This window comes from Macrobrachium rosenbergii, chromosome 42 (assembly GCF_040412425.1).
Source record: "Macrobrachium rosenbergii isolate ZJJX-2024 chromosome 42, ASM4041242v1, whole genome shotgun sequence".
Taxonomy (NCBI): domain Eukaryota; kingdom Metazoa; phylum Arthropoda; class Malacostraca; order Decapoda; family Palaemonidae; genus Macrobrachium; species Macrobrachium rosenbergii.
Genome location: NC_089782.1, coordinates 4,400,630 through 4,417,915, shown reverse-complemented (window position 1 = coordinate 4,417,915; position 17,286 = coordinate 4,400,630). Strand labels below are relative to the sequence as shown.

Genomic DNA, 17,286 nt, shown 5'->3' with positions numbered 1-17,286 from the left:
CATCTGAGTCTTCACTTATAGAGGCTGATGTGTCTGTCGAGTGCGACGCGAAGGATAAGTGACCTTCGCTGAATCGCAAAATGCTTTCCACGTCTTGCAAGCTGAGGTTCGCCAGTTCCTCGATGGTTTTGAAGTTAGAGTCATCTCTGCTAGAGAAGGGTGGCAGAACGACCTCGCTCGGATTCACTGTTCCATAATCCTGGCAAAGTTGAAATCTTGTTAGTGTTTAGTCTTTGGATATTGTTGTAGTTTTCTGAAATGTGTTGCTGGTTTGTATGAGGTGTTTAGCAATATGCCTCTTTTGTGTATTAATATTCGTTACGTTAGTAATGTTGTTATGTCTTGAGATAAGGTTGCTAATCCAAATACAAGATGATTCTTTGACCAGATGAGAAATATGGTTCTTATGGAAAGGTGCGCAGACTTTGCCACATTGAAGTAGCGGTCACTTGTTGTTTACATATGATTCAGTTGTATGTATTGTGAAGCGTGACTATTATTATTATTATTATTATTATTATTATTATTATTATTATTATTATTATTATTTTTATTATTATTATTCAGTGGAATTCTCTGAAAGTATTATTATTATTATTATTATTATTATTATTATTATTATTATTATTTTTATTATTATTATTCAGTGGAATTCTCTGAAAGGTCATTTACTTTCATAGCTAGCATCAACAGAGGTGATCTTGTGTGTGTGTGTGTATGTGATAAAGTGACAAAAGCTGAATATATATGATAGAATAATATAGTTTATATCGAACAACAGAAAGTGTGCAAAGGAAAGTTGTTCCGAGAGTTCTCAAAGTGTTTGGAAATGAAACTCAAGACTACATAGCCCCAGGTTTGATAACATTAGATATATGGCACCCTCTTTCTTAAGGGAATTTAATGGGTAGACCACAGCGCAGATATTCCGTTCAGTGAGGGAATCGCAGCAGAAAAGTTGTTTGTGGTGTTGAGAGGCGCAAATGGCCAAGAAAGAAAATTTGGACAGATATTTACCAAATAGTGGCGATCGTCATCCTCCGGGAGCGCATCCACTAGAAGACTAGAGTGGGCAGCGATGTTGAGGTGAAGGGAGACGTCATCCTGTGGATCTGAATATTCTGGGGTTTCAGGAAGAACTCCTTCGAGGAGCTCCCTGGAAGGGCTTTGATAGGCATCAAGGAGTTCCATGAGAGTGGGCTGCGTCTGCGTTGCCGTGTAGGGTGCTGACTCAGCCCCTGGAGAGTGGTGTGTCATACGGTAGGCCATTTTGATAGTTGTGATAGCTCATGAATTTGTCACTCCTTTTGCAGGCAATGGAAATGGTTTTGAAAAGGGTGCATGAACGATTCCTTTGCAAGGGCTTCATCAGCGGATTTTGGCGATGCTTCACCGTAGCTAATGGCTTTCTGTTTGTGAAACCTCGTTTTCTCCCGACGGAAGAGAAGTTGAAAATTGCCATGTTCTTACTAGGTTCGCTTCAGTGTTGGGTTTGGCAGCAAAATATTAGCGAGAGCTTTATATATCAGCCAAATACACAATGCGCCTGACGGCATGACTGAGGTTCGTCGTTATCGGAAACGTTCTGATAAAAGGCAAGTCATTTCAGATGGGGAGCGTGTTCGCGTCTCGTCCGTCCATTGGCTGCGTATGACGTGGAGCTGTTCTGTTGTGCTTTCGTTTGTTGGTGAACGCCTATTGATGGGCGAGGAAGTGGTCTCGTTACTAGTAGACGCGTGAGCTTGGCTTTGAACGTACAAATACATGCTCTTATATATTTACATACATACATACTCACACACACACACACACACACACACACACAGACAGAGCGAGAGAGAGAATGAATTTAGCTCAGGTGTACAATATGCTTGGCATTTGAATTAAAGTTTAGTTTGACACTGGAACTGAAGTTGTAGAATTATTTTCAGTATTCGTTGAACTTTTTCGTAGAGGTTGATATTTTATTTATGTAATTTTAGCAATTCCATTTATTTTCATGTATTGTTTACATTTTTCATATGGTCTTCACAACCGTACGTTCGTTATTGCCATTATAATTATGAAAGAAAAGTGAATAGGTTATATAAAGTAATTTGTTTCCTGGTCTAGGATCCTTATCAAACGCTGTATGTGAGCACGTAGTTTCTCTCTCTCTCTCTCTCTCTCTCTCTCTCTCTCTCTCTCTCTCTCTCTGTGTTAATGGATAGAAAAATTATTTGATGAATTGATTCACACAGTGAAAATTGATTATAGATCAATTACAAAAGCAGATGGTTGTAAGGTTTCAGGTGCTGGAAGAATCGCAGGGGTGACAGGCTTCTACCGTAATTTGAAACATCACAACGTTCTTGGGTATTGACGTGTTTCTGGTTGGCTTGCAAATGTTTTGCAATTGTAGACTAAAGAAGAGTCCATGCAGGTAAGACCAAATTTGATCGATGCTGAGGAAGAAATGCTCATTAAATCCTCACACACACACACACACACACATTATATATATATTTATGTATATATATATATATATATATATATATATATATATATATATATATATATATATATTTATATTATATATATTTACTAAAATATATATATAAAATATATATATATATATATATATATATACATTATATATATATATATATATATATATATATATATATATATATATATATATATATATATATAATATATATATATATATATATATATATATATATATATATATATATAATTTTTTGTGTGTTTGTGAGGACTTAATGAGCAAGGAATCTGCTTTCGTTGAAGTTTCTAAACACCTTTGCACGTGACTAAGAAGCACGCAGATACCCAAGAACGTTGTGGTGAGTAAAAGTTTAGTAGCAACGTGTCACCTGTTTGATTCCTCAAGCATCCAAATTGTAATACTGTCTGCTTCTCCAAGTGTTCTGTCTCCAATATTTCAACAGGAAACTGTTTCTGATACCAAGGGTTTAGCCAAAGAAAAAACGAAATTGTGGTCATTGCCACATTCATGCTTGACAGCTGAATCAGGATAAACCCCCTTTAGAGTAGAACTACTATTTTGCCTTAAGAGTGGTGCTGAAACCACACAGCTGTAAATAAGAAGTTGGAAAAACACAATCATGTTTTTAAAGACTTCTTTATAAGTTGTCTTCTTATTGTACTGATACTGATAAAGAGGAGTTGGAAGTTTCCATTGTTAGGGGGGTTTGGTATTATAACCAGTTGTTAATTAGGCATGATTAGGAAGAAGGTTTAACTACTCGGTTTATATAACCCTTAGTCTATTCCCTAGCCCATCTATCCTTAGGCCAGGTTTATTTGTGATGTTGTTCTGTATTGGAGGTCTTCTTTATTCTGTTAGGTATACCGGTACTTTCAGTTTACCAGTTTTTAACACTACCGCATTTCACTGTTATATGTTATTTATTCTCTCGTGGTGAGAATGCGCATGCTTTGATGAAGTTACGAGGTTTCACCTTGGTATATGATATTTTGAGTTGAAGTCGCGTAACCGGCAAGTGCTCTCGACCTTGAGAATATCTTTTTTCTCCTAGTGGAATCTACTGTAGATGTTTCTCTGTACGCTTTCTGTTTCTCATTATTAGTTCAACCTTTTCCGCATATTATCGACTTGCTTTTGTGTTGCTGTCCAACCCACTCTGACTTCTGCTTCACTGCATTCATGATCAAGGAGGAATACCATTTTTGGGATTGGAATTCGTTTCTAAAGCCATTGGTGGATATTGTGTCGGTCTCGTTTACCACCTGATGTTTGGATGCAAGCGGTATCAGTAAGCTAGTCGTGTTGATATCTCACAGGTGGGAGTATCTTTTAAAACTGGGCCGTGTTTCCCAAGGGTGAATTGGTTTCTCGGATGGACTCTGCACTCTGTCCGGTTTGCCCGCCAAGATGATCAGAGTGGGGATGATTGCATTCATGTAATGCTCTCTGCCCCCATCAAGTGGGTTTGGCCTACACATGAGCTTTCCTAATCATGTTTGTGCCATACCTTTTGGGGCAAGGTAGTCAATTCTCACAATGAAAAGTTTGTAGTATTGTTTTAAGATTTTCATGCAGATCCCCCTCCCCCCTTTTTTTTGTCATGACGGATTTTTCACATGTTTACTCCTGCTCCTCTGGTCTTCATGACGTGAGCCCTATGCAGATAACAACCTCGAGCATGAATATGGACGACGTGACACAGGTTCAAGTAGAGGATTCAGCATTAGCCAAGTGGCGCGCCACATCCCTCCAAGTCCAAATCAGACAAGTCTAGACAAAGGAGAAAGAATGAATAGAAAAGGAAGGTAGAAAATAGAAATAATGCCATGACTCTATGAGCCAGCATCGTTTTGATAATTTCTTGACTTGAACTTGGAAACATGTGAAATTGAAGATATATTTTTGCAATTCATGGTGCACCAAAAATGACCTCATTAGGTAAGGGGTATGGTTTGAAAAAAGGCAGGGAAGAAATAATGGCTACAAAGTGATTCATACACCTCACAGAGCTTGAAACGATAGTAGATGAGCAACGAGCTGAGGAGTTTCTCAGAAGAAAACTGTATCCATTCGGGATCAAGTTGCTTTCATTCTCGTATGCCGAATTCCTCGAACTTCGTAGAACGTTGCTTCGATTCGAAGGTTCAATGAACTTAACTGTGGTGGCTGATGTAATCTCGACTGAAAGCCTCTGCGGAATGTTGTTGCTCTTGAAAATGTGTTCTCCGTGATTATACTACGAAAAGGTCATGAAACTTCATATGGAAATAAGGACGTTCACGCGAGTGCAAGAGAGCCTTCACGCACGTATATAATTAAGTGTGTATGTATAAAATATATATATACTGTATATATATATATATATATATATATATATATATATATATATATATATGTGTGTGTGTGTGTGTGTGTGTTTGTGTGTGTGTTTGTGTGCGTGTTTGTGTGTGTGAAGGCTCGCTTGCACTCGTGTATACATACATACATACGTACATACTTTTTATATACACACACACACACACATATATATATATATATATATATATATATATATATATATATATATATATATATATATATATATATAAATCTCTGTTGAAGCAGGCATCATAATCATTCAGACTTTCTCGAAGTGTTCTGCTTCCTAATTATTATTATAAAATTATTTATTATTATTGTTATTACCGTTATGATTATTGAAGGCTATGAATCAGATTTTGTTTTTGCGCGTAAATACTTGTCAGTAAAAGAAAAATGAGAGTTTGAGTTAGTGGAAGGAGCTGCGACAGCATCCTCATGGGACATCTTGTGGGTCGTGTCAGGTTTCATGTTTCATTCGTCTGGCTGATGCAGGTGTTCTCAGCCTTCGGTTGTGCCCCGACGCCACTCTTCACCTCTATTTGGTTTCCTTCCCGATTTTCCCTTTCATGGTGCTATTTCTTCATGGAATCCATGATAGTCCGTTAAGCTGTCATTGTAATGCGTCTGTCTTAGAAATGTATGAATAATAATAATAATAATAACAATAATAATAATAATAATAATAATAATAATAATAATAAATTAGAAAAGTCTCAATGAAATAGACTACATCGAGAAAAGTCTTAGTGATTATGATCGCTGCATTAGTAGTTTATTTTTTCACCTCTGTGTGTGTAATATTTTTCCCTTTAAACGAAGGCATAAATCATTCGGGAGTTTCCTTTTATAGATCTCATTTTTGATACATGGGAAAGATATCGATACAGTTCTGATGTTTTCTTCACCAGTACAAAAATACAAACCTAGAATTACGAAACAGTCCGTTGCGCTTCGTCCTTTCGTAATTGGAAAGAGGCAGCAAAAGGTGAGGTATAATGGGTTAGTGCATTACGTCACCGTGAGCTGCTAAAGCGCAGGCTTTGTTTATCCTGTAACCATCATGGTGGAAAAAGATTATAGCACTGAATCACGATGTGTAAAAAAAAGTTATAAATGCACCAAAGTTTCGTCGGCGCAATCGAGTTTTCTGTGCAGCGTATAATGCTGTATGAAACTATCAGCCACGGCCCATAAAACTTTCAGCCACTGCCCGGTGGTGGCATCTATAGCAGTGGCAGACGCACGATGATGGCTAACTTTAACGTTAATTAGAATAAAAACTACTGTGGCTAGAGGGCTAAAATTTGGTGTTTGATGACCAATTGGAGATTATCAACACACAAATTTGCAGCCCTCTAGACTCAGTAGTTTTTAAGATCTGAGGGCGAACAGAAAAAGTGCAGACAGACATATAGACAAATAACCATCTTAATAGTTTATATATTGGTGTTATTACAGTGCTTTTCATAACTAGAACATCACCGGTTTTCATTCATAATGATTACCTTCTTTCATTTACGGCTGGAACATGAAACGCAGCCAGTATTCTTACAACTTCAGGAAGCGATATTTCAAACGCACAACGAATAGGACAGCGGGCTGACGCAATCCCGCAGTTAGCAGGTGTAGTGGAATGCAGTTCGATTCCAATGGCTGTATTTGAGTACAAAAAGACTCGTCATTAGTAAATGCTATGATCACTACATTTTAGATATATTCCTTCATATATATATATTCCTTCATATATATATATATATATATATATATATATATATATATATATATATATACAATGATGATTAAACCACGGCTACCACAACAAATGAGAATTTTAATTGATAAATGCATATGCCTTGCTTAGGGTTCCATGCGATGATCAACAGTCGATTCCACTACTTGGCTACTGTGCAATTGTTAGTTATAATACCCATTAGGTCTCTGTTATTCCTGAGGTATTGAGAATTCGGTTTAAAGTGATATAAGTGGGAGAAAATATATTTTATATATATATATATATATATATATATATATATATATATATATATATATATATATATATATATATATATATATATATATATATCAGATGTGAAGATCATTGTAATAACCGCAATACCCTCTATGTTTGACAATTTCTTAAAATTTTTTTGGATACTTTCGTCACCCCAAAGACTTAAGATCCAAAGCGTTGTTGTGACAAGCGCATCCAAAAACCTTGAAGTAAAGAAGACATTATGGATATATATACACAATAACAGAGATGGGGAAAATCCACTTCGTAGAACACCGTTGGGTGAGAGGAAGTGGTTATAACCAAGCACAAGCACACAGGGTGAACAGATGATTCCATAGTTAGCAACTCTGTCTGCAACTGAGAATGCATTCAGTTACTTACACGAAAATAGGTAGTGTAATTAAGGAATCAAGGGGATTCCACATGAGGTACCAAAGCAACTTGACTCTAGGCACTGGTTTACACATGGACTTGAATATTTACTCACTGCACTAAACAAACCAGGTCTCGTGAAAAGATTGCACTTCAGAAAGGAAAATAAATTCAGTAGAAGAATAATATATTTGTGAATGATTCAAAACCTCGCTTCAGGCATATTACCTTTCCGTCAGAGACAGGAGACCTCGTCTTCAATACCAGCAAGGAGGACATGAATTAGGGCTTTCACCACAAAGAAAGACTCAGGCTCAAAGCAGCCACGTGGGAAGAATAAGGACTCTGATGGAGTGGATGAGACAAGGAACAAGTGGCTGGAGTACGGGGCCGGTCTTTTCTCTATTTACCCAAGATCTGAGGAGGCAAGGGTCATTGTCCATCCTTTTATGCCCCCATAAGGATTACGTCTTTCCTCATTCCAGGTGGCAGTATCGTCGCTCGATTGGCAGCCTGTTTTCTATATTGCTTGGGCCATGTGCAAGCCATATGGGAACTATGTGGGACTTTCTCTTTGGTCTCCAAAGGCGGTACCTGGAAGAAAGGCTTGAGCAGTCACTAGGTTAAGGAAGAGGATCAAAAGATTATTTAAGGGGTGAGGAATGAGAAATATTCCAAGAAGGGGTAATGTTTTCCCACAACCTGTCTTTGTTAGTCAAGGGTGTTTCAACTGGAATAAGTAAATTTAGTTGACTTGGTGCATCATTGCACTCTTAGAGGGAGAGGTGACTTATATTTGTGGCAAGTACAATAAATAATTTTTACTGCATCTTTAAGCACCATATTTTCAGGGATGAACATTATTTTAACTTGCAAGTAGCACACAACTTGTAACAAAATTATCAAAAAGTGGAAAAAGCAGAAAAAATCAAAATTTGGTGGATTCTGACATCTTTGTTAGTGGCACAAGTAATGTTTTTTTTTATTCTATCTGAATAGTTTGCAGAAAGGAAAAGGTTGGATATCTTTATTAGTGATACTAAGAAGCCTTCCTTTGCACCACCAGATTGATATCTGTCTCTTGCAAATACTGCTGTAAACCAGCTGTATATAATATGAAGCTATTTTCACTTACTTTGAATGGTAGGTTTGCACACTAACTCCATTACAATTTCAACTACTCTTTTAGGCAAAGGCTGCTTCCTTTAACTATCATAGATAGAAATATTTATTCCATTGTTACACTATTATTTATTTCCTCATAAAAAAATGAGCAAAGCATTCATAAAGCATCAAGCTTTCAAATCCAACTGCTTTTGAGAACCTTGTTAATTCATTGTATTATCCAGTTGTTTGGGATTATTGTCATTTAATTTAGCTTCATCCTCCATGTGCATAGCACAGGAATATCAAAACAAGAGTCTTTTGTAAGGGCATCTTCATCATTATCAGCATCATCATCATCCTCACTTTCCACCAGGTCAGGCGCATCAATATCATAATCAGATTCTGAATCAGATCAGAAAGGTTTATTACAGACAAAGTCTGTTCCAGTTAATGGATTGTTAAAAGGCAAGCAGTTAGCTGACGAATATAAACAAATAACTACTCTCGGTGAACGAAATTCCCTTACCTTTAATCATGTTTAATCCACAGAAAATATTGTTTTATATGGCAAATAGGTATATTTCAATTATAAAACAGTTATATGTCACAATTTCAGCATCACATATCATCACAGCACCAAGAAGCCTGTTTTTAGGTAGGCTATACTATTGCTAACAGATATAAACGAACTTCCTTCTCGGTAGCGAGAAGAATAACTGAAGTTAAATATACCATATAAAGGATTAGGAGACAAGATACCCAAAATGAAGTACAGTGAGGCCAAAAAGCAACTTGAAAAAGAGGACAAAATAACAGAAACTGAAAGACTGAGAGAGGAGAATTCAGAGCACAGAATGGGGAAGGGCCCACCTGACTCGAAACCATACCCCCATTTCGATAACGCTCTGTTAACAAAGATGCTCCAGGGGTGAGGTCACTTCTGATCAGTAAAGGCCACACACATCTAGCGTTTTTTTCATGGCGCTGAGTAATATCATTCTTGGCCATGAAAAGGTTAATCTCTCTGGTGATAGTATCTCAACAGGCGACTGTTGCCTTGTCCAACCTATTTGCAATTTTTTTGCTTGTTTCTATGCAATCATTTCACTGTCACTGAATAACACAACCCACTCCACACTGATACAAGACCCTTTATAAACAGCAAATATGTGCCCACAGTCTGTTTTTCCCTGCTTTCCCTCATCACTCCACTTAGAATTCAAGTTCCTTTTGCAGAGTTAAAAAACGTCCAGTCTCCCCCCAGGAATTGTCATTTTTGAACTGATTACCATAAATTCAGCTGGTCTTCGCTTATTAGAATTACTCCAGGTAGAATGATGTAGGACACGATGGCTCGATAGCATTTAGTAATTTTCTAAAACATTTCACTAGAACATTTCACTGAAGTCAAGGAATTTTTAATGTTCGCTATAATTTTTTTCTCGAAAGCCATCTCTACATGAACTTTGCTGAAACCTTTCACAAAAAGAGAACTGAACTGGGTAAAATACGAATATCTGAGCTTTTCCATACTTTATTATTTTTTAAAAGTACAGCAAGTTTTTCTACGCTTAGGTAATAATCTTATACCTAAAGCAAACCGGAAGGAATGATTTTTAAAATTTTGTAGTGTTTTTTTTTTTTTATTCTACCTCAAGTATAATAAAATATAACGGTATTTTTTACGAAAAATCTCGAGAAATGTTGATATAACTAGCGTTAAATAACAAGGCTTAAAGAATCTTGGTAAAATTCACGGGAAAATTGAAGTAGCCTGCCTTACTTTACTTCACAACTTTGTCATTTGTTTATCCTCTGACTGGAACATTCCTGTTTTCAAGTCTAGCGGTGTGAGGTACAGAAAAAAGAGTATATGGATGTGTTAAATAAGGGCAATGTAAAAATGTCTTTCACAGCCCTGCTGCTTGTTTTACAGAAATAGTAAACGCAACAAAAACAACAACTGTACGGAATATATCGGTTTTAAATCCTTCCATGAACGGTCACTGCTAAAGCAGTTTGATACTGCTTTGTAGCATTCAGGATACAGAAATGCTATGAAACTCTTAGTATTAAAAAAAGGCTTTCAGATATTTTTATCAGTCTTGTTTCCCTTGCGAGTACTTGATAGATACTGATAATTTCAAGTTATATACACCCGTTTCGATAACAGGTATACATAGAGTTATTTGTAATTATGTAATGCCAATGTACTCGAAGAAATTACAATGTATTTTGATAACTTACTAAGTAGGCTTCTAATGAATATGAACATGGTACTCCGAGTGCTTTTTTCAGACATACTAAGGAACGAAAATGTAGAGGAGAGAGAGAGAGAGAGAGAGAGAGAGAGAGAGAGAGAGAGAGATCCTTCACACAAAGAGTAGTATAAAGGACATTTTCTCTCTCTCATCGACCGAAAACATCTGGTAATGACATACCCCATTCGTCTCTCTCTGGAGGAAGATATTCTTCGCTTACAGCTCCTATTGTCTTTGCTATCTTATCCTTGTGTTCGTCTGTCTTTCACCCAGGAATTCTCTCACCGGCTCCCCGTCCCTGTTGGCTTTCCTTTACCAGGAATATGGTGATGGTTATATCATTAGTATAATCACTGTCTTATTATATCTAATCAAATCTCGGAAATGGAAACGCACGTACGTATTCACTGGGATCATATTAAGATGTATGACTGCATTTCCTCTTACCTAGTCAAATTAACTTAACTCTCCTCTTCTACCTCGTCTGTTTCCCTTAGCTACCAGGACTGCATCATCATCATCCCTTCCTCTCATTTTCTCTTCTTATTCCATAAACCAATCAACACCACTGCCATAAACACTTCAGATTATTCATACAGGACTTATTGGCTCAAGTGGGAAGCGTCACTTCTAAGTCCTTTCTGCAATGGATGTCACTTATACATTACTAGCTGACCAACCTAGCGCTGCCCGGGAAGTCTCTGAAAGGGCATCTGGAATGTTACTGTTCATCTCAGCAACCTTGAAAACTATGGATTAGACACTAATATCTGTTATTTTTGAAAATTTTACTTTTTCACTCCTTCTCACCCCACCGTCCTATCAGAGCTGAACTTAGATTTAAATGGCATCAGAAGTGTCACCATTCACCTCAGCGGCCTCAAAAACTATGGATTAGACACTGATATGTATCATTTTCAGTTACTGTTAAATGTCACCCCCTTCCCACCCCTACCCCCTTTGTGCCAGTGATGTCTTAAACCTCACAGCCCAGCCATAGGGGGGACAAACCAGTCCAACTTGCTGCCAGTCTCAAGCCCAAATAAATGGGGAGAGTTGCTACCTGGTCTAGCCAACTTAGTATGAAAACAGTAGCAGAAACTAAATCATGAATCTCGAGTAAGCAACGCACTGCAGTATCCCCTGGCAGCACTGAGAAATATGCAAAGGGTACTGCAGAAGTCACAACTGCGGCTAAAGAAGTTAGTGAGGAGAAAGGATTGGAAAAAGAAAGGAAAGATGAGAATTGGAAATTGGAATGTTGGTAGCCTCACAGGAAAGGGAAGAGAGTTAGTTGATGTCATGCAGAGAAGAAAATTATGATTCTATGTATACAAGAGACCAAATGGAAGGGGAAAATGCAAGAAAGCTTGGAGAAGGATATCAAGTTTACTACACAGGGGAAGATACGAGAAATAGGGTAGGAATTATTTTCCATCCAGATCTGCAGGAGAATGTCACAGAGGTGCAGCGTATCAGTGACAGGCTCATGAGCTTAAAGTTTGTGAAAGATAAGAGAGTGTGGCATATCATCTCAGCATATGCCCCTCAACAAGGGTGTAGTGAAGAGGAGAAGGAGGAATTCAGAGGGAAATTGGAAGAATATATAAAAAGAGTTCCAAGAAGTGAACCATTAGAGTTATTTGGGACGTGAATGCCCATGTAGGTGAGAGTTCTGAAGGCTTTGAAAGATTACATGGAGGAAGAGGTTTTGGAAGAAGAAACCAGGAGGTGATAGATTGTTGGAATAAGCAGAAGCTGTGAATCTGGTAGTCTTGAATACACAGTTTGAGAACAGGAGTTGTCTGGTAACACACAAAAGTGGACAAAATGAGACACAAATTGATTATATTCTGGTTAGGAAGGAAGACAAGAAAATCATTATGGATTGTAAGGTTATTCCAAATGAATCTGTTGTAACTCAACATAAACTGGTAGTGGCAGATTTTAGTCTGAAAGCAATAAGGAAAAGAAAAGCCCCAGCCAGGAATAGGAGGACCAAAACTTGGAACCTGAAGGGGGAGAAGGCAAGAGAGTTCAGAAGTAAAGTGGAAAGAGCCAGAGAAAAGAGATATGTAAATGGAATGTCAGAAACGCCTGAAGAGATATGGTATGATATGAAAGGGATTGTGGTTCCATTAGCAGCAAAGGTGTATGGAGGATAAGTGGTAAGCAGCAACAGGAAAGAGAAACATGGTGATGGAATCAAGAGGCGTCGATTTCATGAAGTTCCTGTAGCCTTGTAATGCAGGTGTCATTTGAAATTGCAAGGTTCATATGTAAAATTAACAAAAACACCAACTTTGAGGTCCCATAGCCGAGAGGGAACCCTGCCACGGACATGAGGCTCCAATTAGAGCCTCTTTATTTAGGTCCGTTCTATTAAAAAATTCATACAAAACATCAATACGTTCAGGCCTTGCTGAGTTTTGGATGCCTGAATTTTTATTGTATAAACTAAAAATCGACTTTGAGGCCTGTAGCCAAGAGGGGAACCCTGCTAATGAGATGAGGCTCCAAATACACCCCCAGTGTTTTGGTCCGTTCGACCAAAATTCAAAACCGCACATCAATACGTTGCCGCCTTCTTGAGTTATGGATTTTCCGAATTTCTATTATAAAAATTAAACACGACTCCTTTGAGGCCCCATACCTAAGATGGGAACCCTGTCACACATGATATTCCCACGCAACCCCAGTAAATTGGTCCGTTCCATTAAAAATTCAAACCGCAAATCAATACGTCGATCCTTGTTAAAGAGTGGATGCCCGAATTTTATTGTAAAATTAAAGACCACTTTTGCGTCCTGTAGCTAAGAGGGGAAGTCTGCCACGGACATGAGGCCCAAATGCACCCCCACTATTTTGGTCCGTTCTATTAAAAAAATTCAACAGCATATCAGTACGTCGTCGCCTTCTTGAGTTATAGAAACATGAATTTCTATTATAAAATTAAAATGGTGACCTTGAGGCCCGTTGCTCAGAGGGAACCATGCCACAGACACCAGGTCCAAATTACGCCCCTGTATTTTGTCCATTTTTTTGGAAAAAGCAAAGGTAAGATAAATAATTTGGAGTCATTTTAGAATTATGTCTGAATTTCCATCTGTCGATTTGGAAATTGAAAATATTGACCGTGGTCTTCTGGCACCTCAAAATTAATAGAACTGTACCAACAAGGGTTAGTTACGTCGAAAATTTTGAAAGTTCTATTTTTTGAGGCTGGACTGGTTTTTTTTTTTTTTTTTTTACACCCCAGGTTTAGATTATGCCACCTTCACCACGCAAGGGTCCCGGCAGAATTCGACCCCTGGGCCCCACAAAAAACCCAAAAAAGGACCCCTTACCAAAGATTTCCTCCGGAATCGCCGGAGGTGGCTATCATTACATGAATGACTATGCTCTAGTTTGAGAAAATGATAGTCTTCGTATTGGCGCCAAATTCTTCACCGAAGAATCCCTGAAGACTCCTTGAAGATTCTTTCTTCAGCAGTATAACAAGGGTCCTGGCTGAATTGGACCCCAAACTTACAACAAACCCAAAAAGGACCCCTTAGCAAAGATTTCTCCGAATCGCCGGAGGTGGGCCATCATTACATGAATGACTATGCTTCAGTTTGAGAAAATGACAGTTCGTATTGGCGCCAAAATCCTCACCGAAGAATCCCCTGAAGACTCTTTGAAGACTTTCTTTTCATTGAATTGACCCTGGGCTCCCACAAACAAACCCAAAAAGGACCCCTTTGCAAAGATTTCCAGAATCGTTGGAGGTGGCCATCATTACATGAATGACTATGCTCTAGTTTGAGAAAATGATAAATTTCTTATTATGCCAAAATCCTCACCGAAGAATCCCTTGAAGATACCTTGAAGATTCTTTCTTCAGCAGTATAACAAGGGTCCTACTGAACTACAATCCTGGGCCCTGGCAAAAAAAAAAAAAAAAAGGACCCCCTACCAAAGATTTCCTCCGGAATCGCCGGAGGTGGCCATCATTACATGAATGACTATGCTCTAGTTTGAGGAAATGATAGTCTTCGTATTGGCGCCAAAATCTTCACCGAAGAATCCCTGAAGACTCCTTGAAGATTCTTTCTTCAGCGGAATTGGACCCCTGGGCCCCACAAAAAAACAAAAAAGGACCCCTTACCAAAGATTTCCTCCGGAATCGCCGGAGGTGGCCATCATTAGCATGAATGATCGGCGTTTCAGTTTGAGAAAATGACACATCTTCGTATTGGCGCCAAAATCACTGAAGAATCCCTGAGACCTCTTTGAAGATTCTTTCTCAGCAGTGCTGGAGAAAGTCCTGGCTTTCGAATTGGACCCTGACCCCCAGCTAAAACAAACTCCAAAAGGACCCTTACCAAAGATTCCCTCCGGAATCGTCGGAGGTGGCCATCATTACATGAATGACTATGCATCAGTTTGAGAAAATGATAGTCTTCGTATTGGCGCCAAAATCTTCACCGAAGAATCCCTGAAGACTTCTTGAAGATTCTTTCTTCAGCAGTATAACAAGGGTCCTGGCCGAATTGGACCCCCTGGGTCCCAATAAACAAACCCAAAAAGGACCCCTTAGCAGCGAGCTTCCGGAATCGCCGGAGGTGGGTCATTACATGAATGACTATGCTCTAGTTTGAGAAATGATAGTCTTCGTATTATGCCAAATCCTCACTGAAGAATCCCCTGAAGACCTCGAAGATACTTTTTCAGCAGTATAACAAGGGTCCGGCTGAATTGACCCTGACCTCATTAAACAAATACGTAAATGGACCCTTACCAACGATTTCCGGAATCGCCGGAGGTGGCCATCTACATGAATGACTATGCTCTAGTTTGAGAAAATGATAGTCTTCGTATTGGCGCCAAAATCTTCACCGAAGAATCCCTTATACAGAAAATTTAAATAACCTCAATACAATTTTAAGGTGGTGAAACATGGAGGTTAAAATAAAATGCATAAGTCATTTTTAGTATTTTAATAAAATTCATTATGAAAAAAAAATCTTGAGTACCCCAGTTCCTCTCTAGTTTCAACGTGACCCTCTGTTATTGGGCTATCAGACTCTGTATCATAACCCGTAAGTTTAGAAAGTTATATTATTAACACGAACAAAAATAAGAAACTTTGTATCAAACCTCGAAAGGCAACTGACTTTAACATGAGAACTATATAACTAAATGTAATGGCAATACACAAATATCCTTATTTACCAATGGAGGGTAAATGAGTCACGTTACAAATAGCGGTCGTCACTGCACTCAGGTAATCCTAACACCTACAGCAAACAAGGAAGGGACCTAATTAAAGACAGACCGACAAAATAAAATATTCCTAAATAAATAATATCAACATATATTAATCCTTTAACCAATAACCCACCAGCGGAAAATACCACATCCGTATAAAGAGCTATAACTGACCGATTCCATCCAACTAGCACTGCCGAACTGTACAAATAAATGGTAAACAATATTACTATGCATAGCCTAAAGCATGAAAACAGTTTAAGGTAACTTTCTATCCTTACAGAGTTATTTTATTATTATTTTTAGGTCACGTCAGTACTTCTTTAACCTTCGACTAAAAGACATTAATGGCCTACCTGCTTAAGGGCGAAGCATGCAATGGTTCAAGTGAAGGTTTTTCAGTTCGTTATCTGCCCGTGCAGGATGCAAAGCTTCGGAGAGGTGGCGGGAGAGAAAGATGCGGAACTCGCTGTCTATGAAGAAACCATCTCCAAACTCAGAAACATAAACGTCAAGAGAACAGTACTGCTGATTCCAGGCCCTATCACACATGCACGGTCTTACAGGCAAGCCAATCACCCGATGCCTCCAACTGAGAGAGCAGTATTCTAAGCCGGTGTTCTGCGGTGAGCTAGACTGTGGCAATTGACTTTTCCTATGTTATTTCACTTGCTTTACAAGAATTTCAAGTAATATTCTTTTTAAATTTTCTGTAACCCGTGGCTAGCGCGCGCAGCGCAACATTACCACCTGCCAAAACATACAAGCTTGCCAAGAATATTTCAAAATGCGGATAAGGAGCGAAGTGCCGTTCTACCACCTCTTTACGTTTCTTTGCCCCTACCGAAAGCTTCAAATAGTGTCCAGTCGAGCTAGACTATGGCAGTTGACATTTTTCAGTGTTTTTTTACTTGTTTTACAAGAGTTTAAGGTAATATTTTGCCGGTCGGCTGTAGCTAAACTGTAATTTACCTTTGAACTGTATAGGTCGGTGCAGGGGACCTGTTGGTACCATCGTGTAGGCTTCATAGGTCAATTACAGTGTAGTTACAGCCGGCCGACAAAATATTACTTTAAATTCTTGTAAAGCAAGTAAAATATAGGAAAACGTCAACTGCCATAGGCTACCTCACCGCAGACAGCCAGCTCAGAATTACCGAATTCAGAAAGATCCCACCAGGATAATAAAGAGCTTAATGACTGTCAGGCAAGGAGATCCGAAAACACGTCTGCAACACATGACGGCCGAAAGCAAAACTGGAATGTTTACATCCGGGCAGGCGGGTATTCCCGCCTACCTGACGGTAGTTACTGCCTAACCACCTTGTTCATGAGTTTAACGGCCGTGCCCAGCTTCGCCATAAGTAATTCCTAATGTAAAGGACCGATGGTCTGTATACTGTGTC

General features: G+C 38.6%; 1 protein-coding gene across 1 annotated transcript; it reads left to right on the top strand.

Annotated features, from left to right (window-relative positions):
- The first annotated feature begins 11,972 nt into the window (after window positions 1–11,972).
- Window positions 11,973–12,281, top strand: LOC136827640 (uncharacterized). Its single transcript, XM_067085111.1, has one exon. The coding sequence runs from the start codon at window positions 11,973–11,975 to the stop codon at window positions 12,279–12,281; it is 309 nt and encodes a 102-aa protein (XP_066941212.1).
- The last annotated feature ends 5,005 nt before the right edge of the window (window positions 12,282–17,286 follow it).

Bases quoted from the DNA above. Each gene is read 5' to 3' on its own strand.
- LOC136827640 (XM_067085111.1), top strand. From the start codon at position 11,973: ATGGAAGGGGAAAATGCAAGAAAGCTTGGAGAAGGATATCAAGTTTAC.